Source organism: Lithobates pipiens, unplaced genomic scaffold, assembly GCF_037356315.1.
Source record: "Lithobates pipiens isolate NorthernLeopardFrog02 unplaced genomic scaffold, aLitPip1_a1.2 Scaffold_19, whole genome shotgun sequence".
NCBI classification, from domain to species: domain Eukaryota; kingdom Metazoa; phylum Chordata; class Amphibia; order Anura; family Ranidae; genus Lithobates; species Lithobates pipiens.
The window spans coordinates 504,231,834-504,259,800 of NW_027507764.1; the positions used below are offsets into that span (position 1 = coordinate 504,231,834).

General features: G+C 43.5%; 1 protein-coding gene across 2 annotated transcripts in view; it reads right to left on the reverse strand.

Moving 5' to 3' along the window:
• Window positions 1-23,289, reverse strand: part of NIPAL2 (NIPA like domain containing 2) — a 197,190-nt gene extending 173,901 nt beyond the window's left edge. The window contains exon 1 of one of the 2 annotated variants that reach the window (XM_077493087.1): window positions 22,895-23,289. In XM_077493087.1, the coding sequence (XP_077349213.1) occupies window positions 22,895-22,972 (78 nt within the window). In that variant the 5' untranslated portion in view covers window positions 22,973-23,289. The remainder of the gene's footprint in view (window positions 1-22,894) is intronic. The other variant, XM_077493086.1, reaches the window with a different exon arrangement.
• Window positions 23,290-27,967: the final 4,678 nt, after the last annotated feature.

Sequence of the window (27,967 nt, forward strand, 5' to 3'; positions counted from 1 at the left end):
TAAAATACTAAATTAAAGATTAAACCATGAATAGAGAAACACATGTATGAGATGCATCAAAAAACTCATAATACTGACACTTCATAATATGCAAAAGTCTATATACATAATAATAGTAGATTTACCGCTCCAAAGATGGAATTTGAAAACTGTATCCTATAACCAGAGTTTTATTAAAAGGAAATTTGATTCAACGATCCAGGAATCTCCATAGGTGGGGGAGGTGGAGACAGCATGTGGAGATTCCTGGATCATTGAATCCAATTTCCTTTTAATAAAACTCTGGTTATAGGATAGTTTTTGAATTCCATCGTCGGAGCGGTAAATATACTATTATGTATATAGAATTTGGCATATTATGAAGTGTCAGTATTATGAGTTTTTATTATACATCTCCTTAAAATATAAATCCCCCTGAAGAAGACCACGACTGCACAGGTTGCAATGCGTTGGGGCATTCATGTGGATGGAATTTTGTTATGTAATGTCGACAACTTGCTCCACTGTGTTATATTTTCCAGTTATGATGGAATAAGGTTTATTTAGGTCTGTAACCAGAAATCATATTTTAAACTCTTCCATGAATTTGAATTTCATTTTTATACAATAAAAAAAGATTTTATTAAATTATAATTCATCTTTTGACCTAATTCACTTTGCTGCTAAAGTAAATCAGCCCATAGATGGATCAGCTTTTTTATTTTGAACAAAAAATTAAAAACAGGCCCAATTCCCCCATCCACACATTTGAGTAGGATGAAAGAATCCTCCCTGCTGCATCATTGTATTTTGACAGCGAGGAGACTTCCCCACTGTCACAACACACAGATCAGAGCTGCAGGCCATGGACATTTTTCAGCAGGGCAGTTGTACAGAAGTTGATCAGTAGATTGTACAGAAGTCAATCACAGTGCCCACATGGATCAAAATTCAGCCAGTCCTTGTGGACCTGCACAAACTGCATAAAAAAATAAATAAATAAATAAAAATTGTCCCCTGGGCAGTTTAAGTCATAGTACTAGTATGCACTGCACACTGCTGAGAATGCCACCCCCTTTCCTAATTAGCATAGAACTTCAGCAATGGTTTGATCAGTAACAGTCCTGATATATGTATACGAGCCCATTATTAGAAGAAGATAGAGGAATAATTGCCTATCATAGCCTATTCTATCTAGCTACACGCCCAGTGTCCTTGACACGTTACCGTCCATTAACTTTACTTAAAATGGACTACATTTCCCAGAGCTTCCTTTTCTTCTTCTAAAGACAACTCTGCGCACAAAGGGCATGACTGCATCTTCAGCAACAAGCAGTCAAGCCTGGATGCAAGGGACCACACTTCGGGACACAGGTCCCCTTGCAAAAGTATCCTCAGTCTGTCCACGCGACAGCCGAAGACAAAGACTTTCTTCATCATTTGCAACCAACAATCTGCTGAAGACCACAGATCACTCTTCAGTTTGAAACACCCCAACAACTTACGTTTTTGGCCAACCCAGCTCAGATGATCACTTTCTGTAACGGACGGCAGTATTCAGTCCAGCAAAGTCCTGGCAATACAGCTTTCTGGGGTGTTTCTCATTAACACTTCAAATGGGTGTGCAAGGTGGGCTGTTAGCGTAGCGACCTTGACATCACACAACTCATATTTGTAATCCACAAGGTAACGGTATCACTTTGATGAGACTTCACCAATAATATCTGGGATCTGCCAGCGTTACACCTCCTCCCTTGCCATTTACAGTAGCAACATACTATTTATAATATTTTGCACCTTTCTTGTCTGGCCTGTGGAGGATCACGCTGTCCAGATTAATTTTATGGCCATAGCCGTAGATATTTAACACTGAGAGACACTGGAGTAGCATGAAAGGGTGCAGGAGTTGCTCCCATTGTACACGCTGTTTTTTTTCAAACACAAAATCCTGGAAACAGAATCCAGGTCCAATCCGTCTTGTGTCTCCCAGGGCCCCAGCTGAGCTCTGTGATCCAGTCCAGAGCTTCTAGTTTGCCTTCTTCCCAGACCTTAGACCACACCCCTCCCCTGCTCTTATTGGCTTCAGGTGAAAAATCTAATGTCGCATACACAACACCGGACTTTCCTGCAGAAAAGGTCCGACGGTCCATTTGAAAGTCCGTTCGTTTTAAACATGATGACATATGATGGGACAAAAAAAAAAAAAAAAAGGAAGTTCAATAGCCAGTAGCTAATAGATTCCCTTGTGTCGTATTTGGTCCGTCGGACCAGCATACAGACGAACGGTTTTCCCGTTAGGGATTGAGTCCGTCGGAATGATTTGAAACATGTTGCATTTTGAGGTCCGTCTGATTTTTTTAAAGAAAAAGATTGGAGTATCCCACACACACGATCGGAATGTTTGATGGAATGATTCCGTCTGACCTAGTCTGCCGGAAAGTCCAGTCGTGTGTACATGGCATAAGTTAATTAGCAGGAGCTTCTGTAACCCAGGTGAGAGACATGCTGCTGTGCAGGAGATTTCTCTTGTGTGCCAGAACAGACACAACACAGACTCACCGCTCCGTGGGCAGCAGAGCCTTCGGTGCTAAGAGCGTTTCATGCTTCCAGTGTAGTGACTGAGCTGTCAAAGACAGAGCCAAGTCCATATTAAAGACGGGAAGTTGGTGTGAGCAGCTCCTGATCCCCCCCAAAAAAATAAGCCAGAGTCTTATATAAAATTTTGGCAACAAAAGGCCCAGGGCTTATTTTCAGGGTAGGGCTTGTCATGTACTGTCTTCTCTCCCCATCTCCCTGCCTATCAGGTATCCCCAGTGGCACTGAGTAAAAGTGCTTGTAAAATCCTCTAATGCACTGTATTACCATATTATATCATATAAACTGTGCATGTTTCTGTAATCTATTGGTGAGAGAGATATATATATATATATATATATATATATATATATATTTTTTTTTTATATCCCATAGTTTGTAGATGCTATAACTTTTGCACAAACCAATTAATATATGATTATTGGGATTTTCTTACCAAAAATATGTAGCAGAATACATATTGGCCTAAAATTGATGAAGAAATTAGATTTTTTTGCTGGATGGGTTTTATAGCAAGCAAAGTAAAATTTTATTTTTTTTCAAAATGATCAAAAAATAAAAAACACAGCTGTGAATAAATACCACCAAAATAAAGCTCTATTTGTGGAAAAAAAAAAAAAAAAAGGACATCAATTTTATTTGGGTACAACGTCACACGACCGTGCAATTGTTAACGTAACCCAGTACTGTACACCAAAAAAAATAGCCTAGTCATGAAGGGGGGGGGCAAACATTCCGGAGCTCAGGTGGTTAAGGTGTTAAACCCAGGACCCTGCATTCACCATATCTGGTCTCCCACAGTACATGGAAATGCAATTATTTTACTAAAGACCTTTTCTCATCAGCAGCATATAGCAGTCTTGTGACTTCTATCAGTATCTGGTTAAAAGTAGGAGGAGTTTTCATAATGCACTGGCTGTTCTATAAGGCAGCAGGACCCCTGACCCTTTGTCTGGACAGTGCCGATTGGCCCTGTGCTGATCACATACACTCTCCCAAGAAAAAAAAAGAAAAAAACCTCTCTAGCAATACACACCAAACTGAGCATGTGCAGAGTGACTCCATTTCCTCTGTCTTCTCCAGACATTTTTTGGGGGCAGTGCAAGAAGGGGAGGTTTAGAGATGACAGGATCAAACAGCCTTTTTTTTTTTTTTTACACAATGCGGAGGATTAACCCTTTAGGTTCCGAAGTGAGTATAACATGCATGCTTTACTACATATACAGACTGATTTTACTGTTGTGGGTTTAGTAACACTTTAAAGTTCCACTTTACACATCCTAGGCCATGTCATACAAAACTAAAACATAATTAGAACCACTCTCCCCCCTCAGCTAGCCAGCGTTGGAAGACTGACAGACACAGCTTGGTTCCTGCTGACTCACAATCATCTGGATGGAAGGCCGCCCCAGACAATGAGTTATTCTGATGATCTTGTATCAGCTATTCATGTTACCAGGCTCCAAAAGTATGTTTTTTTAGAGCGGATCTAAACTAAAAAGCACAGATTTAACATGTTGCATCTTTTCTTTTTTTTCATTGCTACCATATCTTTATTTTTACCCATAATCCTGCAAAGAACACTATATGTCCTAGGGTGATTACATTTTAAAAAAAGTGGTATTAACCCCAAAAACAAATATATTGCAGCTTACCAATTCTTAAATGTAGTGGCTGCATTAGTTTCCTTTTCAGGATTTCTTTCTCAAATTTCATAAAATTTAAGGCAAATTCCAGCTCACACTTTAGAAGTAGTTGTATATTAAATGTCTTGATTTTTTGGTTTAAAAATAACAAACATGTTATACTTACCTGCTCTGTGTAATGGTTTTACCAAGAGCAGCCCCGATCCTCTTCTGGGTCCCTGGTTGGAGCTCCTGGCCTCTCCCTCCTGTCCAGTGCCCCCAAAGCAAGCAGCTTGCTATGGGGGCACCTGAGCCAAGCAGCTGCTCTGTGTCCATTCAGGCACAGAACCATGGCTCGGCCCCAGGCGCCTCTCTCTCATTGGGTTACTGACTTTGATTGACAGAAGTGAGAGCCAATGGCTGTCTCAGCCAATGAGGAAGGGAGTCTCAGACAGCCGATTATCTCGTGCAACATTGCTGGTTCAAGATGGGGCTCAGGTAAGTATTAGGGGGGCTGCTGCTCACAGAAGGTTGTTTACCTTAATGCATAGAATGCATTAAGATAAATAACCTTCTGCCTTTAGAATCACTTTAAAGCAAACTGTTCTTTTTTCAATTTTGGGATAAACGTTTTACATAAATAAAATCTGATCATTGTAAGCACCACTGCCAATGGTAAATTGTTGGTCTCATCCCTGTAACTGCCACATCTACAGTTTGGTCTGTTGAAAAACAACAAACTTACTGGCTGAGTCACCTGGTGACAATAAAAGAAAGCCTAAATAAGAAAAACTAATGCAGCCACCAAGTTTAAGAATTTGGTTTTGTTTTCCTAGATGGTAAATCTTTCCCGAGAGAGGCATGGAGTTTGCTATTGCCCTCTGAACCCTCTTTTATTGAATTTTATTGTTGCCATTTTGTCTCCCTTTATATTGTAAAGCGCTGCTCAAACTGTTGCTACTATATAAATCATGTATAATAATAATAATAAAAAATAAATTGCCGACTCATTTTGAGTGCTAGTTGGCTGGCTGACCCCCAGACTACTTTAGGTTGCTGACCCAGAACAAGTATGCCGATGAGGACTTATATATTTTTCCAATTTTCTGGAGCTGCACTTGCCCAAAAGGTAAAAAAAAAAGTAGCCAGTAGGTCAGCATGATAGATAGGCAACTACCATTCAGCAATGGTAGCCCCTAGTTCTTTGTTCAGGCAGATAGGAGCATCTGTTGTGACATCTTGGGGTTAATTTTAGAGTAGTAACATATACTTATGAGGGTTAGAAATATCAGCCACATGCTGAAATTCCTCAGCAGACTGGCAACATTCTGAGATTACTCTCTTCTTCTAAGAGATTGGAACAGTCACGTCACACCATATGAAATACATGAATGAATAACCAAAAAATGTCCATGTTCCTCATAATATATTATTGAGGGGCCAATGGATGGGGCCATGTATTGTAAAATCTTGGATGAGAACCTTCTTCCCTCAGCTAGAACACTGAAGATGGATCGTGGATGGGTCTTCCAGCATTACAATGACCCAAAATATACTGCCAAAGGCAACAAAGGAGGGGCTCAAGAAGAAGCACATTAGGGCCATGGAGTAGCCTAGCCAGTCTCCAGACCTTAATCCTATAGAAAATGTATGGAGGGAGCTTAAAACTTTGAGTTGCCAAGCGACTGCCAAGAACCCTTAAGGATTTGGAGACGATCGGTAAAGAAGTGTGGACCAAAATCTCTCCTGAGATGTGTGCAAACCTGGTAACCAACTACAAGAAACGTGTGCTTGCCAAGAAGGGTTTCTCCCCAAGTACTTATGCCGGCCATACACGGTTCGAATTTCGAAAGAATTTTCTTTCGAAAATCGTATCTAAGAATTTTCGTATGAATTTCGCACCATTAGTGGGCTGCAGCAACAGCCGATTTTCGTGCGGAAATAAAATTTGAAGAATCGGACATGTTGGAAATTTTTAGAAAAACGAACGATTTTCTGATCAATGATGGGAGAATCGTGCGAGAAACGTAAGAAAATGTACGGAGATAAAAGAAAATGTACGGAGATAAAAGAAGATTCCCAGCCAAGAAAATTCTTTTCTGTAGCAACATGAGGTGAAATTGAAGGCTTGGTCGGCCGAATTTCGAAAATCAATGGTGGCATCATCGGATCACAAAAAAAAACGAATTTTCTGATTTTGAAAAGAAAATTCGTTCGAAATTCGACCGTGTATGGCCTGCATAAGTCATGTTTTGCTTGGAGATTAAATACTTATTTTACTCACTGAACTGCAACTCAATTTATAACTTTTGTATCATGTATTTACTGTCTCTATCATTTAAAATACACCTATGATAACAATTATAGACCCTTCATCTCTTTGTAAGTGAGCAAACTTACAAAATCAACAGGAGATCAAATTAATATTTTCCCTACTTTATTTGATCTTTTGGATTCAATCCTTTCTGGGGTAATGGTATTGACTGGGTTCTCCTGAGAGCTGCGTACGTTTGAAGCGCGTTTATCTTCTTTGAAGAGCCCACATTGTGATTGCTCATAGATCTGGATTTAGGTACCTGATAATGCAGAATTCTCAATGGAATATTTCAGAAGGTCCATAAGTGGCAACTGTAAAAACATTTCATAGTGTGCGTAGACAAACACACCTTGCCGTACTGCACATGAAGAATGTGTCCCCAGGCAATGAATTGGAATACAAGTCTTTCAAGTTCTGCTAAATGTTAAAACAATCATTTCTGGAAAATAAGGGCAATTTCAGATGGGTGTATTTAAAGCAGAACTAAAGTGGAACTAAAGCTGGGTTCACCTTTGCGCATTGTGGGTCCCACACACCTTGATAATGTGTACACCAAAACGCAGAGCAACAAAAAGTTCCATACATTTTTATGTGGCACAATTTTTTTAAAAGGGTCATGCACTTCATTTGTGCATTTTTCATGCATGGGCAGACTGTTTCAAATAAATGGGCTGTGCAAAATAAGACCAAAAACGTGTGAGCACCTGCAGGGGTGTGAACCTAGCCCAAATTTGAATATTCCAAAATTGCGAGGCTCTATGTTGCATTCAATGTCTCTTCTACTAAAAAATAAACCTGCCTGCTCACAGTCTTTTGTAGAATGTACACGGCGATGCATGTCATTCCATCACAGTGCCTGTGTGTCGGGATGGCTGTACTCCTGTGCATGCAGGATCTCTGCAGTAAAAAAGACCTTATACTCATCTCTCCAGTGGTCCAGGTGTTCTACCTTCTGGTCACGAGTATGGTCATCCTCATTCTTGCAAAAGCCTGGGGAATGCAGAGTAGCCCAAATCTTACTGAGAAGACACAGCATCAGTCCATTAGGGACGCAGGGGTGCCGTCCCCCTAATCCATGAGCCCAGCCTCTAATCTACATGCAGGGCACTGGATGCATGGATTTCAATGGGTTTTTATTTTTTTTATTTTATTTTTTTAAGCACATGATTAGAGCCTGAGTCTCTAGTCAGCTTAAAAAAAAAAAAAAAAAAAAAAAAAAAAAAGGGTGAGCTCGGGCTACCCACTTATGTGACATTAGCAAATTAATATTTGCTAATGTCTTCTTACTTCACCTCCCGGCCAATCAGGAAGCGGGTCCTGAGACCCAATTGGCCAGGGAGTCTTAAGAGGAGGAGAAGCAATGGCCCTGACAAGCTGGAGCTGGTTCATACCATTCCCGGAGATCTCAAGCATATGGTCTCTACTTTATTCAATAATGTAATCAAATCCAAAAAACACTGAAATTTGCTAATTTGCAGAATTGTCGCTGTCATTAGATTTAGTGTTTGAAGACGGATCTCCCCACAAATCGCTATCGCTCAATTCTGCGAGTGATTCTAATTTATTAATCGCTGTTTTCTAGTAGGTCTAAAATCACTTTTGACATAAAGGGACAGTTTTTTGTTGCTATGGACAATCTCCAAATTCCAGGCAGAAAAAAAAAACAGTATTTATAATATAAAAGTGCATGCAGGGCACTGCACAGACCACTAGGGACAAAGGGGATGTGTATTTTTTTTATACAGTACTGTAATCTGTATGATTACATTGCTGTATGTGTATTGTGCGTTTTTACTTTTTTGAATTTGGCGCCGATCTAAGCTCCCGTGCGTCGTAACGTCGCAGGGAACGGAGCTCAGCGGCACTCGGGCACTGTGTGAATCGAGCGGAGGAGCACACACACACACACACACACACACACACACAGCGGGAGGACATCGCTGGATCCAGGGGACAAGGTAAGTAACCTCTCCCTGTATCCTCCCTGTATCCAGTGATGCAATCCCAAGTCTGGCTCGGGGGTTACCGCTCGTGGTACTGAAATCCCAGCCCGAGCTAGACTCGGGATCACCGCTAGGGAGGTTAAAGTGGGATATTTCAATTATCACCTACTAAATTAGGGCACATAGTTGACAAATGTCCCGAATTTGCTGGGACAGTCCACACATTAGCTGATCCCAGGCTGTGTTCTAAGCGTCCCTAGCTCCAGGCACTCAGGGCAAGTGTCCCTAATCTTTTGGTGATTTTTCTGGGTCCCAGAGCCACAAAATTACACACACACACACACACACACACACCCCAATACCTCCATCCTCCCACTGAACACCAATGCCCCCCTTGTCCAACCCACTGAGCCGCAATGCCCCACTGCTTCTCCGTTCAACCCATGGAGTTCCTTCACTATGCACCCATTGCTCCTCTTGTTCAACCCACAAAACACAATGCTCCCCTGTCCATTCTGAGAACTCCTACCCCTCTGTCCACTCCTCTGAGAATCACTGCCTTTCTGTCCAACTAATCACGTGCTTCAAAATACACCCCCCCCCCCCCCCATCCCTGCCATAATAATTCATGTGTTCCTGAAAGGGGCCGGGCACATGAATAGGGAGTGTGGCAGGGGTGTCGAGGGGGGGGGCCCGTGCACCCACAATGCATGGGCCGCCACTTCACTCCGGTTCGAACTCAGTCAAATCTGTGACACACTGATTTGTGTCGACTCGTGCAAGCTATTCTGTCTAATGCATTCCGCGATCCGTAGTCCGGTTACCAGTCTCAAATTGCAGCACACTGACTCGAATCTCTGTCATGGCAAATCATTTAATTGATTACGTTTCACATACCCTCCACTCCGATTCATATTCAGGCCGCATCTGAGACGCACCGATTCCCACCGACTCGTTCTAGTCATTTCATTCCATGCTCCAAAGTCTGGTTCGTTGTCAGTCACAAATTGCGGCACACTGATCCATGTCTCTGTCATGGCAAATCATTTCATTTGTTATGGTTCGCACACCCTTCACTCCGATTTGAATCCAGTCACATTTGCAACGCATTAATTCACCCCGACTCATTATTTCCTGTTCTGCAGACAGGTTTGCGGTCAGTCGCTGTTGCGACACACTGGTTCATGCCTCTGGCATGGCAAACATTTCGGGCATTTCATACACGCCGATCCGAGTCCAGTCGCTTTAGCACCCCTTCCGATTCATGTTGGCTAAATTTTGCTTATTTCATTTCGCCCTCATTTCATCCCATATTCCACAGTTTGGTTACTGTCAAGTCACAGTTACGGAAACCAGATTTGTGTCTCCATCACTCCAATAATTCAGTGGTCCTATTTTGTATATTGTTTGTCATGTTCGCCTTAGGTCCGGCAGTCGTTTTGCATCTGGTCGTTAGTGCATTTTTGTTTCTTTTATCATACGCTCTACTATTATTCCTTGTCGGTCACCTCAGAGATGCAACGGTTCACTTTTAAATTCAGATCACAGTATGATTTGTCCTGTCGACACCCCTCAGTACGGCTCACTTTACCGTTCAGTCCAAATTCAGTCGCAACAAGGCACATCGGCCCACATAACTTCAGACCAACTGTTCTCAGAGCCGTGTCCCTTCAAATTCCATTCATGGTTTCAAAATTCGTTTGTTCAATCATCGTTCACTTTCCGATAAGGTTTCCCTTGCAGACGCTATAAACGCATCTCCCGACCACTCATTTACCTTCATGCCCATCCAAACTGTAAGCTGGGTATACACTGGTAGAATTTTGTTCAGCATTTTTCATAAGAAAGTTTGTACATTTTTCTAATCATTAGTGGAGTAAAATTGAAGTTCCGATTTTTGACCACAGTGACAAGGAAATTTAAATGAGCAGAATGGAAAACTTCTCATTGTACAAATCTCCAACAGTGTTGTTTTTGTTTGGTAACGTTCATTTATTCCAAAATCGAATGTTAAAAAAAAAAAAAAAAAAAAAAAAAAAAAAACACACACAGCAGTCTCTATGACCTTTGGAGGCCAGGCGTGATGTTATGACTAGTAATGGGCGAACTTCCGACGGGACGTTTCGCGAACGCGAACCGCAACCGATAGTTTGCGAACCGTAACGTTCACGGCGGGCCCCATTGACTTCAATGGGAGGCGAACTTTACAAACCTACAGGTCATATTTGCAGCCACAAAATAATTACTAGCTGTGCACACATAGTCCCACCACATGGCCAATGACATAACACATGTATGAGGTGAATCTGGAATCGACAACTACAAGCATTCTTTTTTTTATATGTGAAATTGTGACAATTCAGGACTGTGGAGCGCATGAAGGCAATGGAGGAGAGGGAAGGTCAGGGTAGGCAAAGAAGAGGGTGCAGGAGATGATCACCAGCACCGTGATATAGAGCACTGACATCAGCAGCGTTACATATAGGGTTGCCACCTGTCTGGGATTCACCCGGACAGTTCGGGTTTGGAATCATGCGTTCGGGTTTCAGACTGCCTGAAACCTGGACACATGATTCAGACTGGACTATGGCTTTCCAACAGGGTTGCTGGCTGCAGTTGTGCAAGCCGAGTGTCTGTTACACTCTCTTTCACACTGCCCAAAGCCAGCACTAACAATTACCCCTCCATCCACACAGACGGGAGAGGAGAAAAGACTTGATCTGCTCCTCTTGCTCCCGCCCCTACAACTCTGTCTGCCCACACTCCAGCAGCCTCAGCTACATCTGGATAAGAGGTTATGACTGTCAAGGGGTGAGTGAGCTCACCAGCCACCCCTGTCTGTGATTGAAGTCTCCCCCCTTCTCTCTCCTGCCTCTGAGTGAGTAAAGTAAGGTAAATCAGGTTTCTCAGAGCAAACCTTACATCAGAGTTCCCCTTTACACCAGAGGCCACAGTGTTCCCCCTTACATCAGAGTCCTCTGCATACATCAGAGTTCTCGGTGTTCCCTCTTAAATCAGGGTTCCCAAAGCATCCCTTATGTTAGAGTCCCCAGAGTCCCTCCTTACATCAGAGTCTGCAGAGTCCCCCCTTACAGTGAAAGGGAACTCTGCGGGTTCAGATGTAAAAGGGGAACTCTGTGGCTTCTGATGTAAAGGGGGACTCTTGTGAATAACATAATTTGATTAGAAATGTTATTTAATTGCAAAATATATCTCTAGTTCATACTATAGCAAAATATTGCTGTGCGCTGCTAAAGTGTTCGGGTTTGACTTGAAGAAAAAGGTGGCAACCCTAGTGACATAAAGCACTGACACCAGCACCGTGATATACAGCACTGACACCTGCACTGTAAGCAGCCCCAGGAGGAAGTCAGCATAGCACAGGGATGGTGGGAGCCCCTCATAATGAGCATAGCACAGGGATGGTGGGAGCCCCTCATAATATGCACAGCAGAGGTACAGCCTCAGGAGGAAGTCAGCATAGCACAGGGATGGTGGGAGCCCATCATAATAAGCAGCCCCAGGAGGAAGTCAGCATAGCACAGGGATGGTGGGAGCCCCTCATAAGCAGCCCCAGGAGGAAGTCAGCATAGCACAGGGATGGTGGGAGCCCCTCATAATATGCACAGCAGAGGTACAGCCCCAGGAGGAAGTCAACACAGCACAGGGATGGTGGTACCTCACTCAAGAAGAAAAAAGAGTGGGTTGCGCTAAAAAAAAAAAAAAATTAATAATTATGAACGAAAAAACCCTAAAGTGAAAAACTCTAGGAAGTTACTGTTTAGTTAATCTAAACTGTGCCCAAAAAATATAATTGTAAATAACAAATATACATCAATATTGTCAGTGAAGACACCCTAAATAATAACAAATTGTCCTAATGTGATATGAACATTCAGCTGAAAGAAAGAAGCAATGTAATATCAAATGACCAATTGCCATAAGAAATTAATGAAACATCAATACATGTGATAACATAATAACATTAAATATTGAAGTGTCCATAAAGTCCATAAAAAATATATCTATTTTCAGAATATTCCACGGTGATATGGTGACAGCAAAAATATCCAAAACGAACGTGAACAGTGCACAGCCTCCACCACAGATATTACTGCCGCTTACCGAAGGTGTATGGTTCCTTATTATAGAGAACCATGCAGAGCGGATGACTGATTCCCCCAGTCCAGGGTTTTCACAAATGGATACAAGGAACTCAGCAACCCGTTCGCCTCCAAGTACACTCCCTCTCACCGATTTGCATAAAAGATAATAAAAAACTCACAATAGTGTAAAACCCAAGTAAATTTTAATCGAATGTAAGAGACAAATGCGCACTTACAGAAATAACGTATAAAACGAACGTTCAGCAAATTCGAGCCGGCCGGTCTCGATTGGCACCCAATACGTCCACAAACATACAACGCAAGCTGGTGGAGTCAGGACGTCGCTCCTCCTCCTTACGCGTTTCGTCACTATGGGACGTGGTCAGGACATACGTCCATAGTGACGAAACGTCCTGACGCCACCAGCTCGCGTTGTATGTTTGCGGACGTATTGGGCGCCAATCGAGACCAGCCGGCTCGAATTTGCTGAACGTTCGTTTTATACGTTATTTCTGTAAGTGCGCATTTGTCTCTTACATTCGATTAAAATGTACTTGGGTTTTACACTATTGTGAGTTTTATTATCTTTTATGCAAATCGGTGAGAGGGAGTGTACTTGGAGGCGAACGGGTTGCTGAGTTCCTTGTATCCATTTGTGAAAACCCTGGACTGGGGGAATCAGTCATCCGCTCTGCATGGTTCTCTATAATAAGGAACCATACACCTTCGGTAAGCGGCAGTAATATCTGTGGTGGAGGCTGTGCACTGTTCACGTTCGTTTTGGATATTTTTGCTGTCACCATATCACCGTGGAATATTCTGAAAATAGATATATTTTTTATGGACTTTATGGACACTTCAATATTTAATGTTATTATGTTATCACATGTATTGATGTTTCATTAATTTCTTATGGCAATTGGTCATTTGATATTACATTGCTTCTTTCTTTCAGCTGAATGTTCATATCACATTAGGACAATTTATTATTATTTAGGGTGTCTTCACTGACAATATTGATGTATATTTGTTATTTACAATTATATTTTTTGGCACAGTTTAGATTAACTAAACAGTAACTTCCTAGAGTTTTTCACTTTAGGGTTTTTTTCGTTCATAATTATTAATTTTATTTTTTTAGCGCAACCCACTCTTTTTTCTTCCTGTATTCCAAATGTAGTATAACATTTGGGTTGCTGCTTAATTTTATAATTTCTTATCTAACAAGCGCGGTCTTTCCTCTTTTTTATACTTTGGTACCTCACTCAACCCTATATAGTCTAGTACGCTATACCTTACCAGTCCTTAGAAGGACCTTTGTGGAACTAGTAGGTTGTGATTAGCAGACTGTACCTCAGTCCCTATACTGATAAAGGACTGCTGCAGAATAGGGCAGCAGTAGTGCACCTCAACCCTATATATTGTGGACCTATACCAGTCCTTAAGGATTAGCAGACTGTACCTCACTCAACCCTATATACTCTAGTATGCTATACCTTACCAGTCCTTAGAAGGACCTTTGTGGAACTAGTAGGTTGCAATTAGCAGACTGTACCTCAGTCCCTATACTCATAAAGGACTACTGCAGCAGAAAGGCAGCAGTCAAGTATAATATTCTTTCTATATTTGGAAGAAAGAATATTATACATGTACAACCGTATTACCATACCAGTCCTGAAAAGGACCTTTGTGGACCTAATAGTAACAGCTACTGATTAAACTGACTGTCCCTCACTGCCACACACAGCTTCCTGTCTGTCCCTATTTAAACTGACAAAACACAGGCTGCTGCAACAATAACTTGAATAGCACTCAAAACTATATCCTGTACTACTACACCATACCAGTCCTGAAAAGGACTTTTGTGGACCTAATAGTAACAGCTAATGATTAAACTGACTGTCCCTCTCTGCAACACACAGCGTCCTATCTGTCCCTCTCTCAGCACTGACAAAAGACAATCTGCTGCAACAATGACTTGAATAGCAGTGCCTCAAACTTATATCCTGAACTACACCTATACCATACCAGTCCTTAAAAGAACTTTTGTGGACCTAATAGCTAGCGATTTGGGTCACTGCAGTCTCTCCCTGCTCCATGCAGCAACCTCTCCCTATAGTGACAGTAGAAAGAATGTAAAATGGCCGCTGGATCGGGTCTATTTATAATTTAGGTGGAATGTCCAAGTGTCCATGTGCTGTAATGTCTCAATTGGCTGTCCTGTACCCCATGATGGATGTGTCATCATAGGTCAAAGTTTTATTACACAGTAAACACGTAAGTCCGCCGGGCGAACAGTGGCAATAGTCCGCCGATCTGGTGGACCGCGAACAGCCTAAATTCACCACGAACCATTCGGCCATCCCTAGTTATGACATCACGCCTGGCCTTTGGCAGTTTTAAACCCTGCTGTTTCTATGGCTGGAAAGCCAGGATCGTTATTTTTCTTTTCTTTTCTTTTAGGCTTTCCAGCCTAGAGGCAAGATGTGGGGACTTATAGACCCCAGATCTCACTGTAAAGAGGACCTGTTGTGCCCTTTTCCTAATACAAGAGATGTTTACATCCCTTGTAAAAGGAATAAAAGTGATAAAAAAAAAAAAATAGAAAGTGCCCCTGTCCCCACGTGCTCGTTCGCAGAAGCAAACGCATATGTAGGTCAGGCCCACCTATGTAAAACAGTATTCAAACCGCACATGAGGTATCGCTACGAATGCTTTAGAGTGAGATCAATAATTCTACACACGAGTGTGCGTAATTTTAAAGCCCGTCATGTTAGGTATCGATTTACTCTGCATAACATCATCTTTAACATTATTTAAAAAAAAAAAAAACGCATTTGAAAAAATTCTGCGCAAATACCATGCATGATAAAAAGTTGCAAAGATCACAATTTTATTCCCTAGGGTCTCAACAGAACTGTGTTTTACATCCATGCTTAAAAAAAAAAAAAAAAAAACAGTAAAACAACATCCCCTGAGGCTAGATTAATGGGGCTTTCATACTGCATCTTTATTGCACTAATCGACAAATGTTTTCCAGCATTCCTGTTTAGCAGCAGACTTTCTGGACAGGAGGCACAAGAGAGGACAGCAAGAGCTAGTACTGCCAGGCAAGTCTTCAGAAGGGAACCACCGGTTACAGCCAGGAAGGCTGGCAAATGACTTGTGCAGTCATGAGGACTGGGAGCATGCAGTCAGAGATGGGTGCAGAGCCAGTAGTGAGGAATGCAATGTCATGGGCAGTGGAATCTGGCAGCTGCAGCCAGGAGGGCTGATTGGAAGCAATAATCCACCAGTAGGACAACTAGCACTAAAGACTTTTCATTTCTTGCTACACCATAGGGGCTCGCGGTCCATGCCTGCAAAAGGCAATCGCTAAGGCCTGGCTGTGCCAGTGTCAGGTCTAAACATGTGCTAGCTGCTCCTGAAAGATAAAGAGTTGTGCAGGAGGAAGGGAAAGGAATAGTCTGCAAGCAAGGAAAGTGTTGGAGAATACTAGAGTAGTATATTGTACAGTGAAGTGTATATAGTTGTTCCAATTGATTGATGTACAATTTGCTGGGCATCTCATAATCCCCTTACCCCATCCAAGTTAAAGTTAGCACCACCCGACTCAAAACTCCATAAAAAAAATAAAATAAATTAAGCTGGGTGGAAAATTGTCAACCAAAAGAGTGACAGCATCCAATCAGATGCAGTCACTTGTTCGGGTATTCAGACAGCCAGGGGTGCTGTGGTTGCTTGAATACAATAGCCGACAGGACAGATTCCACCATCCAGGGCATTTGGAATCTATTGATTTTCCCCATTTATGCTAGCTTTATGTGTATAACTAGCCTTAGCCATAGTGCTGGCCGAGCAATCATACACATAAAATATGAACAACTCTGTCTGTGGCAGCTGGAAAACTTTTTTTTCATTGCAAACTTTAATTTTATCTATTGAAAATACTACTGTGTGATATGACAAACACAAAAGATGCATTAGCATTGTTCCTTTGAGATAAATGTTATCTATCGGCACAGACAGACCTTGCTCGGGGGTCTTTGATTCATTTCATGTATTCAGGGGATCAGATTAACAAACACAGATTAGGCCTTCAAAGGATTATGACCACTGGGAGAGGTAGTCCCCTATTTGCACAACAATGAGCTCTTGTGCTCCTACAGATTGCATGGAAATGAATTTAGCCCCAAGCACAAGCAATAAACAGCCCATCTGACAAAATGCTCTTTGTCTTGGTCTTAACTCCATCAACACCAACACAGAGTCCAATGTATGGGATGCAAGAGTCAAAGAACAATGAATGGATCTACCAGAGCAAGCACAGCTTGACCACGATGTCTCTGTGTGATCTGAACTCTTCATAGTCAAACACTCCACATAGCAGGCTTGGACAAGTTGCCGTTGGGTAGTTGTAGCAGAACTACAAGTCCCAGGAAGGCAGATATCCAGTTGCACGGAGAAGTTTTGGATTTGAAAAAGCAAACACATACTCACCTCTATGCTGTAGCTGTCAGATCTTACACTGAGAGCTAAGTGATCACATGGCTGCTGATTGATCAGTTCTTGGTTTGCCCAGAGCGGAGAGCAGCGAATGTCAGTCACCACTCTCTACTCTGGTCCTCCAGTGTTCAGTAGAGCCCTGGGCTAGGGAGGGGGCAGGCGCAGCTTGTTTTGGCTTTTAGTGGGGCACCAAATGGCTAAGTTAGTTGTTGATCAGGCATTTGGGTGGATACCAACAAAATAGTCAGAATCCTTCCATAGTCTGGAGAGGCTCTGCCATGTTGTTACTGTGAGGAGACAATAGCTCACTATAAAGCCCCATACACACTATCAGTTTTTCTGCTGAGTTTTTCCTTCAGATTTACCAAAACCATATAATATGAGGTTAAACCTTAGGAGTTTCAATTTGTATGCAATCAGGCAGGCCCTTCTACTACATGGTTTTGGTAAATCTGAAGGAAAAACTCAGAAGAAAAACTGATAGTGTGTATGGGACTTAAGTGGACTCTTCGTCACAGGAGAGCAAAAGTAAATTCACCCTGTGACCCACCAGGAAAATATGGCTAAAATAACATTTTGACCAAACTTCCCTTAAAACATCACCCTCAGCTTTATACTACCCTGTTTCCCCTAAAATAAGACCTAGTGTGATTGTCGGTGATAGCTGCAATAAAAGCCCTACCCCCCAAATAAGCCCTAGTTAAAGTCCTTGTAGGTCTTCTTTTCAGGGTAGGGCTTATTTTTGAGGAAACAGAGTAGGGCTTATTTGGGTGGTAGGGCATATATTGCAGCCAACACCGACAATCATGCTAGGTCTTATTTTAGGGGAAACAGGGAAGGTGAATTTCTGTATTTTGTATTTTTGCTCTGGACTCAATGAGCTGCAAAGTGTTTCTGAATGGCTTCCATATTCAGGTGGATCAGGAGACCCCCGGCTGACTGATAGCTAGGTATAGACACATGTCATGAGAGAACCATGCAGTCTGCCATTGCTGACCTCAAAGTCAAAAAAGGAAGGGTAGGAAAAAAAAAAATTGGAAATTTTCAGCAGACAGACAATTGTTCCCAGATTTTGAAAATACAAATGGTTCCACAGACACATGTTCTCTTAATGTTTATCTAAACCCCAAAAAAAAATTCTGGATAAAGTAGGAAATGGTTTAAAACAGGGATGTCCAACCTGAGGGCCAAAACGGTTATGAATGCGGCCCAACACAAAATTGTAAATGTACTTAAAACTATAGATTTTTTGTAGAATGTTTTGCAGCCGAAGAAAAATTTGACAGTGTCTCTCACTCTTCACAATCACACCTTATTCATGTCATCAGTTTTCGGCAGCACCTATATTTGTGAGCAACTATTTTCAAGGATGAATAACAGGAAGGTCAAAATTAGAACCAAAATACCTGATGATGAGCACCTTGAGAATTCATTGAGAAATGCTAATACATCCATTGTACCAGATATTGATGCGTTTGGTTTATAAAAACGGTGTTACCAATATCGCACTAGCCTTATGTTGCCCTCTTTGAAGCCCCATTCATGGTTTTATGAATGGGGCACCCAATGTTTCCCAATGAGTTCCGTCGCTCTCCATGTTTCCCAGTGAATACCGTCGCTCCCCATGTTTCCCAGTGAATACCGTCGCTCCCCATGTTTCTCAATGAGTACCGTTTATATCTGTGCAAATTAAAGTCACAGTGACTTTAAAGTAGTTTCTGCACTAGTTTGGTCAGACTTTTATGCGACTTGAAGGCCACAGACTTCAATGTAAACCCTCACCTATATACACGTGACCTGTGTTTGACTTGTGAAAACAATGCCGGCAATGAGAAATAACGTTTTTTTGGTTCCTTTATTTTTAAATGAATTCCAAATTTCAGAACAATTCAAATTCTGTGTGAAGAATTGCTGGTTGTGAAAGAGTGGGCTGGGAACCAAAATCTGTCCCCCCATCGGATAGTGTCCGCCCCGTACTGCGCAGGTGCATCGCTTGCGCAGTACGAAGGACAAGGAAACTCCAAAAGTCTTGGAAGATGAGCGGCGCCTGCGCACTTGCTAGTACCTTCTGCCCTGAGTCCAGATTCAAGCCCCACCATGCAAGTGGACATACGGTAGCACTTGGTAAAAGGGCCGCTCGCCACGCTTCGGGCACGGCCTCGCTTGGCAAATTTTTTTATAGCTCTATGTCCACTATGGATGATGAGGCTTGAACCTGGACTCAGTGTACAGGCGCCGTTCATCTTCGGAGACCTTTGGCATCTCCTTGTCCTCCATACTGCACAAGCGCAGGTACAGGGAGGACACTAATCGACACACCACCGGCCACCATGTCCTTAACAACCGATGACTCATCAGCTGTCAGCGGGTTTCAAATTCTGATGGTGGTGAGGTCTCCCCGCTGTCAGAATACAAAGCTCAGCAGAGAAAGATTCCCTCGTCCACATTGAGCATGTGGATGGGGGAATCAAGTCAGTTTATTTTTCGTCCACCCAAGAAAAAAATAAAATAAATGCAGTGTCATCTATGGACTGCTTAATTCCAATGTGGTGTGCTGAGTTTTGTATGCATTACCAGTCACACATCTCTATTTAGGCGCGGTTCACACCAAAACCGCCCGTAGATCGCACAGGAATGCTGTGCGTCCTTGTTCTCTGTTTCAGGGACAAATCTTTGCCTGAATTCAGCCCTGAAATGGTGCCAGTCACTCCGGATATATGTGAACCGACTCCATAGAGAGCCGTTCACATTCTTCTGCTATGCAAATTGAATGCAGGGAAATCCGCATCCAATTTGCATAGATGTTAACCCAGCTTTAGGATGGATTCACACCTATACAGTTTTAGTGCTTTAGGCATTTTGCCGATTTGCACCACAGAATGTTGTCCATAGGAAACCATGTTAAATGGACATAATGCAAAAAGCGCTAAAAGTGCATGAAACACAGTCACAGCCTGCAGCCCCACTACCCCTAAAATGCCCCCCTATCCCCTTACTGATTTTTCCCGACACGCCCTGTGTATTCTTGAAATTGGTGCGGTTGTGCGTAGCTCCGGACGTATGTGTCATTCATTTACAAGGAACAAAAACCTTGTAGTAGTCCCATCTGCCACCACAATAGAGGTACTTCTCAATGCAGTACAAGTGCTGAGACATTACTGTGCCTGTAGTGGATTAATACTTGCTCCATCCCTATAACAGAAGGTCCCTATCTTGGTATAGACTGGAGAAATAGTCTGCAGGAGCCTGAGCACTGAACACGCGATCCACTAACTGCGGTTGCAAAGTTTTGCAGGCCTTTTTAATGCAAAAATATTTTTAAAAATTCAAATTTTTTTAAACAGATTCAGGTACATTTATTTATTTTTTAGCAAAAAGGTGGAATTGGCCTTTAATTCAGATATCACACGTGCAAATGTGATGTGAATGAATGTGTTTGGCCAGCCTAAAATAAATCATACTTGCGGATTGTTTGGAGCAGTTTCCAACAAAATGCACCTTCCACACAGATGAATGGTCAAGTGCGAAAAATGCATCTAAGCCTAGCACACGATTTCTGCCTTTTCAGGCTAGGGATTGGTTTGTGGTCCATTTGTAAGTGTGAATGTGGCCTTAAAGTGAACCTGTGTTTTATCTCTGCAATTATCCTGGTCTGTGACCATTATTGTTCCTTTCATGCAGCCAACCAAAAAACCCTTAGGGCTCATTCACACCAGCCTGCGGGCATTATTTTCTGTAAAGTGTGTGTTTGAAGGGTGGGATGATGTGTTTACTTTTTTTTTTTAAATGTCAAAAAAAAAAAAAAATTTCATTTAACTCTGTGCATTTGTATAGAACACAAATGCAAACATACTGCATTTTAAAAAAAAATATATCTTATTACAGATATTAAAGTGGTTTTTAAAAAATCTTGAAAAAAAAATCCTGCAAGACAAAGACATAATGAGCTAGTATGCATAGCATACTAGCTCATTATGAATAATTTATCTGAGAACGAAGCCCCCAAAGCGGTTCTCCGTCTTCCTCTTTGCCACTGCCATGGATCCCGGAGCGACTTCCGGGTCTTGCGGCTCCGGCACTGTGATTCGCCGGAGCTGCGATGACGTCACTCCCGCGCAAGCGATCTGCGGCCTGCCCCAGTGCGCCGCTGTCTACGGCGCATGCGGCTGTCTTCGGGTAAATATCTCCTAAACCTATACCTATATTTCTTGGACCTACAGGTAAGCCTTAATCTAGGCTTACTTGTAGGTCAAAAGTTGGTTGTAAGGGTTTACAACCACTTTAATATAGCACTGACAATTTATGCAGCCCTTAAGGAGCTTACAATCTAAAGACTATAAGGCCCTTTTCACACATGTGGACCATTCAGGTCCACTTAAAATACTGACAGGCGGATCTGAACGAATGCTCCATACAGTTCTATGGAGCGACGGATGTCAGCGGTGACATGTCCGCCGACATCCGATCCACTAAATGTAGACGGATAGAAACCCTATTTTCCATCCGTCTTGTGGATCTGATGAAAACAGGCAAGCAGAGTCCGTCAAAACGGACAGCCCAACTTGAAAGGGGCCTAAGGCTACATGTACAATAGCCTACCCTGACCGAGGCCAAATTCAAAACGTGGCAAAAACATAAACTGCGTTTCTGAGTTTTTCTGCGGTTTCCTACTCTGAATGCGATTCTTCTGATTACGTGATTCTCACCTAAACTCGGGAGCTGCTACACGCCAGTGTACACAAAGCCACATGCATATATACATACGCACATATACTAGGGCAAAATTATGCACAAGAAAATCAACCTGCTAGCATGTCTTTGAAGCGTGAAAGGAAACTAGAGTACCCAGAGGAAACCCACACAAGCGCAAATCAATTTTTACGCAAAGAAATGTAAGGCTAAGTTTAGACGTGCGGCTGCGCCTCATTTTTAGTGTCCCCTCCTTACAGCAGAGTTCCACCCAAAAATGGAACTTCCGCTTATCCGATTCCTTCCCCCCTCCGGTGCCACATTTGCCACCTTTAGGGGGGCGGCAGGGTGCGAATACCGGTCTTTGATAGCTACCCTGTCCCCACTTCCGGGGGAAGTACGTCAGCAGCTCAATCCTCCTCCTCCCCCTCCCTCCCCTTCTGACGGGCTAGTGAGAGAGTGCCAAAAGGCTACACTACTGGGCTCCCTTACCCACAATGGTGGCGGAGGCAGCACCCGATGGAAATATCAGCTATTGTGCCGACATCGCTGAACTCCAGGACAGGTAAGTGTCCTAATGTTAAAAGTCAGCAGGTACAGGATGTGTAGCTGCTGACTTTACATTTTTAAAGGGGCGGTGGACATCCGCTTTAAGCTGCAATAGTATCAGACAGGGGTGGTTACATGCTTTGCGCCCGCAGCAATAACTATACAGCATATAATGATCGGTGGACAGCAAGTCCACCAATGGCAAACGGAGAACACACAGCAAATGTCTTGCAACTGCGTGCAAGGCTGTGGTGTGTTCGTTGGCAAAAACAGGATTAAAACAGGCAATGAGGAGGCATCACATCCCTTCCTCACTGCCTGTCAATCGCCTCTGAAAAACGATCCAAAACCAGAACGCTCTTCAGGAGGAGTGGCGGGTTTAGACACAGGTCTAAACCTAGCTTTATGGTATGCACAGGGCACATAGAAAACAACTGTCTTGCATTGGGGCTGCGTTGATCAAGAGACATACTGTGAATGAGCCGAAGGTAATTATACGGTTAAATGTAACGATACAAAGATTTTCAAAAAGTTTTACACAACGCAGACAAAGTGTAAATTAAAGCCATAGATTAACACGCTTACCTTGTGTGCGCCATTCCAGAGGCTGGCTATCCCCGTACTGTTGTCCCCCAATGTTAGGTTGTCAGGTAGGGAAGCCATTGGACCCCCAATGTCCACTTCCCCTTTATCAGAGATGGGCGAAGGGACGGACTGGTTGGCTGTTCATAGAAAGTTGTCATCAGTTTCCGCAGGGCTGCCACCAGACCCTGGCTGGGTGCGAGGGATCACAGCTGGTACACAGTGCCACTAGCTTTGCTGGCAGGAGAAATCCCCAGTGTACAATCACTTCCTACTCAGCTGGGTGTGTGAGTGCTAATCTCCAGTACACACCCCTTCTTTATTCATTGCAGCCAGCCCCATAGATGACACTTGTCAGCCTGGCTCAGCTGCAGCCCTGGACAAAAGCATACAGTGACAGTGCTTGGTGTTCACAGGTATTGTGACTGCGCTGTTCAAGAGACAAAACCGGTTTTCTTTACTATGTAAGAGGCAAGAGACGCCTCCTGGGAAATCAAACACCTTGCAACGAATTAGACATTTATGTGGCTACAACTCAATTTTTTTTAATTTAAAGCTGACTTTTTTTTTTTTTTTTTTTTCGGTGAATTAGAAAACTATGCTTTACTTTTGATTGCTAGCTCTTTGGATACTCACCTATTTTTTAATCCTTTGATATAAGGATTGCAATAGCAGAAAAGTTTTTATTGCTGTCTATGCTGGCAGCCATCTCCAAGGGACCTTGTAGATTTCCATTTACTTCCTGTTGCATCTCCAAGACAGGAAGTGACACGGTCAGCAAAAAATAAACACATAATTTATCAAAATCAAAATACTTTATTATCGCGACACACGTACACTCAACAAAGAAAACACACAAGATCACAATGAACAGGACAAGACACAATAACACAACAAAATGATCATTAAACTGGGGTCTATCTCATTAGGCCCCTTTCACACATGCTGATGGTATGTCCGTATTTCATCCATCCGTTTGCGGATGAAATACGGACATCCATTCATCCCTATGGGATAGCGGGTGTCTGCGGATGAGCATCCGCAGACACCCGCTATTGTCCGCCTCCGCAAATGTCCGATTCTGCAGACGGAGGAAAATCCTATTTTTCTGTCCGTCTGCAGAGCGGATCGGATGAACATGGACACACGGTCCGTTCTCGTCCGATCCCCATAGAGGAGAGCGGAGAGCTGATAGGGCGGTCCCCGCACAGTGTGCGGAGACCGCCCTGTCCGCAGCCGGCTCAGCGGGGACAACGGAGCGATCCCCGCTGAGCGAGCGGATCATCACGGGGCGGATCTTTACTGATCCGCCCCGTGTGAAAGAGGCCTTACTTGGAGGTAGCTGCTTCTGATAAAAAAACTTCCCCCTATCGTCTCCTTCATACCGGCTTGGATAATGTCCTGAGTAGGGATGAGCTCCGACGTGTTCGCATGGTCCAGGTGCAGGAAGGCGGTGCAGCGCTGCGCTAATCACAGGCAGTGAGACATTGCCCGATCTCTGCAGCCGTGAATCGGGACAATGTCTCACTGCCTGTGATAAGCGCAGCTCTGCGCCGACTTCCTGGCGGGCTCTGCACATGGACCATGCGAACACACCTGAGCTCATCCTTAGTCCTGAGTAAGGATGAGCTCCGGTGTGTTCGCACAGCCCATGTGCAAAGCCTGCCAGGAAGTTGGCGCTGTGCTAATCACAGGCAGTGAGACATTGTCCTGATGTGCGGCTGCAAAGATCGGGAAATGTCTCGCTGCCTGTGATCAGCGCAGTGCCAACTTCCTGGCGGGCTCTGCATGTGGGCTGTGCGAACACTCCGGAGCTCATCCTTAGTTCTGAGCAGCTGTCTCTTGGCACTGTAAGGTCACATGTGCACTAGGGGGTTGATTTACTAAACCTGGAGAGTGCAACACCTGGTACAGTTGGGCATGGTAGCCAATCAGCTTCTAACTTCAACTAAGCGTTGACAAATAAACCTGGAAGCTGATTGGGTTCTTTGCACAGCTGCACCAGATTTTGCACTCTCCAGTTTTGGTAAATCAACCCCTAGGACTCTTCTAAGGCCCCTTTCACACTGGGGCGGTACGGGCATCGGCGGTAAAGCTCCTCTATTTTTAGCTGCGCTTTATCATCGTTTTAGCAGGGGTATTTGGCCGCTAGTGAGGCTGATTTACTCCCCGTTAGCGGCCGAAAAAGGGTTAAAACCTCTCGCAAAGCACCGCTGCAGCGGCGCTTTGCTGGCGGTATAGCCGTGCTGCCCCATTGATTTCAATGGGTAGGAGCGGTTTAGGAGCAGTGAATACACCGCTTCTTCACCACTCCAAAGATGCGGCTAGCAGGAATTTTTTTACCGTCCTGCCAGCGCACCGCTCCAGTGTGGATGCCATCCGGCTTTCACACTGGAGTGAAAGGAGCCGCTTTTTTCAGGCGCTAAACAGGCGCTATTTTTAGCGCTGTAGCAAATGAAAAACGCTTCAGTGTGAAAGGGGCCTAAACACTTTTCTCCTGGCAGGATAAAAGCAGCTACAAAAGCACTCCTAAACTTCGTCTTTTCAAGCACATTTAGTTAGTGCTTGAGCGTTTATTCATTTAATTGGCCAGAATATTAATTTATTCTGGCCAATGAAAGGAAAAAATGCTCAAGCACTTAGCATTAACGCATGCTTGAATGTGTTTACACATGTTTATCCATGTTTAGGCGCATTATAAGTTTTATTATGCGCAAAAGCCCCTCTATACTCCTGGAAACACCTATAGCGTGCATGGACAAATAGAAAATGGAAAAATAAAGCTCAAATGTATGTGCATAAGGCATTAAAGTGGTTCTAAAGGCTGAAGGTATGAATGCATGAAGGTAAAAAAGCTTCTGTGTGCAGCAGTCCCCACAACCCAATTCTTACCTGAGATCTCTCCAATCCAGTGATGTTTAGGATAGCCTCGGCTGTTCCAAAACTGTCCCTCCTAATTGGCTGAGACAGCAGTGGGAGCCCATTGGGTTAATGAGGAAAGAGCAGGGGGACGCATAGAAAAGCGGCTCAGGAGCGAGCATGCAACAGTCCCTCACTGTTTGAGGGGGAGGAGTAGGTGGGGGACCCAAAAGAAGAGGATTGGAACTGCTCTGTGCAAAGCAACTGCACAAAGCAGCTTAGGCATGCACAGGGGGTATTCCTGGGCACACCCTAGTCACTCTGTGCAGTGCCAATTCCCCCTACTGCTAGGCTTTCTCCCATGTTGCACCCCCAACCGCAGTGCTGCTGGCTCCCCCCCCCCTTCCTCTCCTCTCTCCCTGGCTGCTGTGGGGGATATTTCAAGATGGAGAGTGGGGGAAGAGGCTAATCAATATATCATTTACCAGTCCTTTCCTTTTCTAAATTAGCACAGTGAACACACCCACTCACTGTGTTCAATCATAGTTGAAGCTTAGTAAACTGTGTTTACTATGCTTCAGTTTGTGAATGAACAAAAGCTGCTCAGCACAGAGCACTTCCCATTCATTCTCTGTCCAGTACAGCTGAGGCTGTAGAGAAAGGCATGTGTATTGAGTTTTGGGGTGCACACCCTAATGCAGCAGGCTGCGCACACCTATGCAGAGCAGTAAAAAAACACGGGTAAAAAAACAAAGCTTTAAGAGTTGACAGTCACTGCTACTGAGAAAAGTTGCACCATCTGCCTCCTTCGGCTCTCTCAGCCTTTCATATTGCTTGTTTTTACAGTATGTTCTCCCACAATGCCTCACATTCCACTCATTCACAGAATATGACTCATTGTGTGAGAATGATATCAGGAGTTTTGTGAATGGTGGAGAGGGTAGTAGAGTGTGAGCGAGTGGCACAGTTTTTCTCAGAGGCAGCAGCTGTTAACTGTCACAGTTTATACAACAAGCAGCCCCTGCAGGTAATGAATACACATAATATACACATAACTTATTCGGTGCTGTATTCCAAAAAAACAAACCAAAAAATTTCAGTTTTAAATTTATTTGTGGCTCTAGAAATGGCTCTGTTGCCACATACAAAATACATTTCAGTTTATCAAAATGAAAGAAGAAGGAGATCTTTCGGCAAGATTCACATCTTTTTACGATGTGAATATGTGAACACAGACATCACATGTGATTCGCACCGCATTGCTGAGCAGATCATGCGATTTCTGTGCAATACGAATTCAGCCATACAGTTTTTATGGCTGAACTCGTATTGAATTCACACGAAAATGCTGCAGAAACCTTTTTTTCACCACACTGGAATCGAATCGCATCACCCATGCGATCCAATTCCTGTCCAAATTCACAGTTTGCACAGCGATCTGCAAACCGGTCTGGGGCTGTCCTTAACTTAGTGGTTCGCAGAAGGCAGTGTGAACTTCCTGCAAGTTCTATGCGATGCTGAAACTGGTATTGGAATCGCGCTGGTTCCCGAATCGCAATAGTGTGAACTGGGGCTCAAAGTAACGTTAAACCTTCCCTTTTAAAAACAAAACAAAAACTAACAAATCTATACTTTCCTGCTCTGTGCATTGATTTTACACAGAGCAGCCCTGATCGTCCCTTTCTGGGATCACCCGCTGGCACTCCAGGCTCCTACTCTTCGGCAAGTGCCCTGTGGAAAGCCACTTTCCATGGGGGCACCCATGCAGGCTCGGTCCTGAGCCGCCCTGTCTGCATCTATTGATATAGACTGGGCAACTGGCTCCAACTGCTATCAATCTGCCCAATGAGAAGGGAGACAGTGGGGAGAGCCGCTGCTCTAATGCACGTTGCTGGATCGGATCAGGCGAAGGTAAAAATAAGGGGGACTGGGGTGATCCTGCAGCAGAGAAGGTTTTTTGAGGCTTTAGAACCACTTTAAAGCAGTATGCCATAATGCATAGTAACAAGTTACATGCATCCTGCATTAGCAAGGTGTGTTGTGATGGCAGTACGAATGAATGGCTGCACAATGCACCTTCAATAAAAGCATGCACAATTTTGTGTGCGTTCTTGCGGCGTGGGGGGGTTAGGGTGTTAATTCAACATTAAATTTTTTCTGAAAAGGTGAACTAACCCTTTAATTAGCTGTATACCTGTTCAGCGTCAGCGAATCAGA